The sequence below is a fragment of the Temnothorax curvispinosus genome, unplaced genomic scaffold (assembly GCF_003070985.1).
Source record: "Temnothorax curvispinosus isolate PA1 unplaced genomic scaffold, ASM307098v1 QBEX01010444.1, whole genome shotgun sequence".
In the NCBI taxonomy this organism is placed as follows: Eukaryota; Metazoa; Arthropoda; class Insecta; order Hymenoptera; family Formicidae; genus Temnothorax; species Temnothorax curvispinosus.
This window is the reverse complement of record NW_020220224.1, coordinates 18,961-21,873: the sequence shown is the minus strand read 5'-3', so window position 1 is coordinate 21,873 and position 2,913 is coordinate 18,961. Positions and strand designations below refer to the sequence as shown.

The 2,913-nt window shown below is 36.6% G+C and overlaps 1 protein-coding gene across 2 annotated transcripts in view; it reads left to right on the top strand.

The window, feature by feature from the left end:
- LOC112460307 overlaps positions 1–1,930 on the top strand; it is a 5,748-nt gene extending 3,818 nt beyond the window's left edge. For both annotated transcript variants that reach the window (XM_025024937.1, XM_025024936.1), the window contains exon 5: positions 1,125–1,930. In XM_025024937.1, coding sequence (XP_024880705.1) covers positions 1,125–1,911 — 787 coding nt within the window. In that variant the 3' untranslated portion in view covers positions 1,912–1,930. The remainder of the gene's footprint in view (positions 1–1,124) is intronic.
- The last annotated feature ends 983 nt before the right edge of the window (positions 1,931–2,913 follow it).

Here is a 2,913-nt window from a genome sequence, read left to right as displayed (position 1 = left end):
TCTCTCTCTCTCTCTCTCTCTCTCTCTCTCTCTCTCTCTCTCTCTCTATCTATCTATCTCTCTCTCTCTCTCTCTTTCTTTCTTTCTTTCTTTCTTTCTTTCTTTCTTTCTTTCTTTCTCTAAAAGAAAATCTCTCTCAGCTAGAAGATTATCGCGCTGAATAAACGCTAGGCTAAAAAGGATTTGTTCGTGTAATATGTTTTAGATAGACATACGGTATATTACTTATATTTAATCTTTATTTCATGATATTCGTAAATAGAATACATTTGTTTAAAATCTATTTTGTTTGTTTGAACGTAATTTCTACAATCTACTCATAATTCTGAAACATATTTTATGTATAGAAAATAAAATGTTATAATTTTTAAAATAATATATCTAAAAGAACATTCAATTACATTTAAAGTTAACACACACGTATATGTACAGTAATCCTTTCTAAAAAAAGGCATGTTAAATCGATACTCGCATCTCTCGAAGTCTTCTCGAAAGTCTCGAATTGCTTTGTTGGCTCTTTTCCGCGATGCTGATTGATTCTGTTGCTGCGCTAACTTCGTGATCGGCTGTCATAGCATATTTTGACAGTTGTGTGTAATATTAGAGCTAAATAGCGCGCGCGAAGCGCGCGTCTGTGATGTCTAGTTTATTAAAATTATTAATTGTAACAATCATACAAATATTTTTATTAATTTATAAAGTTTAACATTAAACAGGTGAATCAGAAATAACGCTATTCTTTGCGTAATAAACGTTTTATTATTTTTCCTACGTCTATATATGTATATAATTTTTTTAATGCCAAAATATAGCGCAAAGAAACTGCCTCCACATATGCGTAGGCTCTCTTTCGGAAGAAAGGATGGGTGAGAAGGTACGAGGGTTCAGGGTTGTTTGATAAGTTGGGTAAATTTTGTATGAGGTGGCATCACAATCCATTTGACGTGACGTGATGCCTGGAAAGTTCCTCAACCCTCGTATTTAGAAATCTGTTTGAAATATTCCTTGTTGCTCTTAGCTTTAATTTCATACAGCATTTAATCTATCTAAAATATAGCATATTTCTTTTTAATTATAACTATATATTATTCATAGATTTATTTATATTTTAATTCTGGTTCTAGGCGAAGGATGCTGAAACAGATGGAACAACGCATGCAAGTCGATCGTGACACTGAGAATAATGAATCTACCGATCCTCTAAAGTCTGTTCAACTTCCACCCGATGTAACAACGTCTGAGATCAATACTGAAATGATACATTGTCACCGAATAAAGGAAGAACCAACGGATACGAATGAAGGACAGATGGAATCGTACACGGAGGAAGGCGTTTGCAGTGAAAATATTGAATACTGCGAGGACAATAAAAATTTTCTTTTTATTAACGTAGATAAGATGAAAATCGAAACAGAGGAATATAAGGAAGAAGGCGCATGTAATGAAACCATTGAATATTGCGAGAACAACAAGGATTTGGTTTCCATTAATACAGTAGATAATACAGTAGAAAAAACAGAGGGCCATGTGAAAAAAGATATGCATAACCAAAGCATTGAACATTCTAACAATAAGACCAAAAATCTAGTTGACGGCACATTAAACGCTGGAAAAAATGGAAAAGGATCTGAGGCCAAGAAGGATAAGACTCAAGGAAATATCCTTACAGGTCGTTTCCCTGTAAATTTTTCTTTTATGTGGAGCGAGATCCATAGAACATTTAAGGAACACACTCGTGTAGTTGATTGTCAATTCAAGTATTGGAAGCTCGTAAATTTTACTCATCGCGGATTACGCACGGAATTTTATTTCAAGTGTCAAAGATGTCTCTACGAAGCGAGTGTTTGGTCGGATCCCATAAACTTTCAAGGTACATACCGGCCGACGGCCGTTCGAGCGATGAAAAGTTAAATTCTTAGGACTAAAAAAAGATTTAAAAAAAGTATTGAACCAAGATTAAAATTAATGTACTTTGGTAGAAATAGATATTAGTGTTCTTCAGTTACATCGTTTACATTTCCATACATTAAGCATTGTACATACACAAGTAATATATAATAAATGTCTATTTCACATTATATAAACTTATTAACCAATGTCATATTCACATCACATTCTATTATTGCCCATCTTGCCTTTTTCCTTTTGCCTTTACTTTCCCTCTTTCTCCTGCTCTTCCTCCTCCCACCTCCCACCTTTTCCAAAGGTATAGCTTTGTCGGCATTGTCGGCAACGGCAAACGGCAATCTTATCGCTATCGCTTATTGTGCAAGGGGCTTAAAGGGCCTCGCACACAATGGGTGCGTTCAGCCGATACTCTGCTAGCCTAGCAATCGTGAGCAGTCGCTCGTTTTCGCTCGTTTCCTCTCCTTTTAATCCATTGGGTCAAAAGAGAGGAAACGAGCGAAAACGAGCGACTGCTCACGATTGCTAGGCTAGCGGAGTATCGGCTGAACGCACCCAATATTGCATATGCATAAGCATAAGACCGCTAAACCAATGAGCATCTAGCATAAAGTCGCCATATTAACTTACATAAGTGCTCATTGGTCCAAAACAGACCATAGAGATATAAGAATAGAGTGCGCGAGCGAGCTGAAAAAACGATATAGGAATAGAAAGAGAAAGCTGCCCATGGGGCCCCTTCTGTCTTTGTTTCGCATGCACGCGTAGACAAAGACAGAAAGGGCCTATATCCAGCGTTCTTTTTCTATTCCTATATCGCAGCCTCTTACGTGCTAGCATATGACTCGCGCACTCTATTCTTATATCTCTATGATCCAGACAAACTTGCATAGCGCATAAACATAAGCATAAGAGATTTGCGTGGTCCATATGCATGTGCATAAGGAAATACGTTTCTTTATGCATATGGTTATGCACCTATGCAAGTTTGTGTGGATAGGCCTTTAT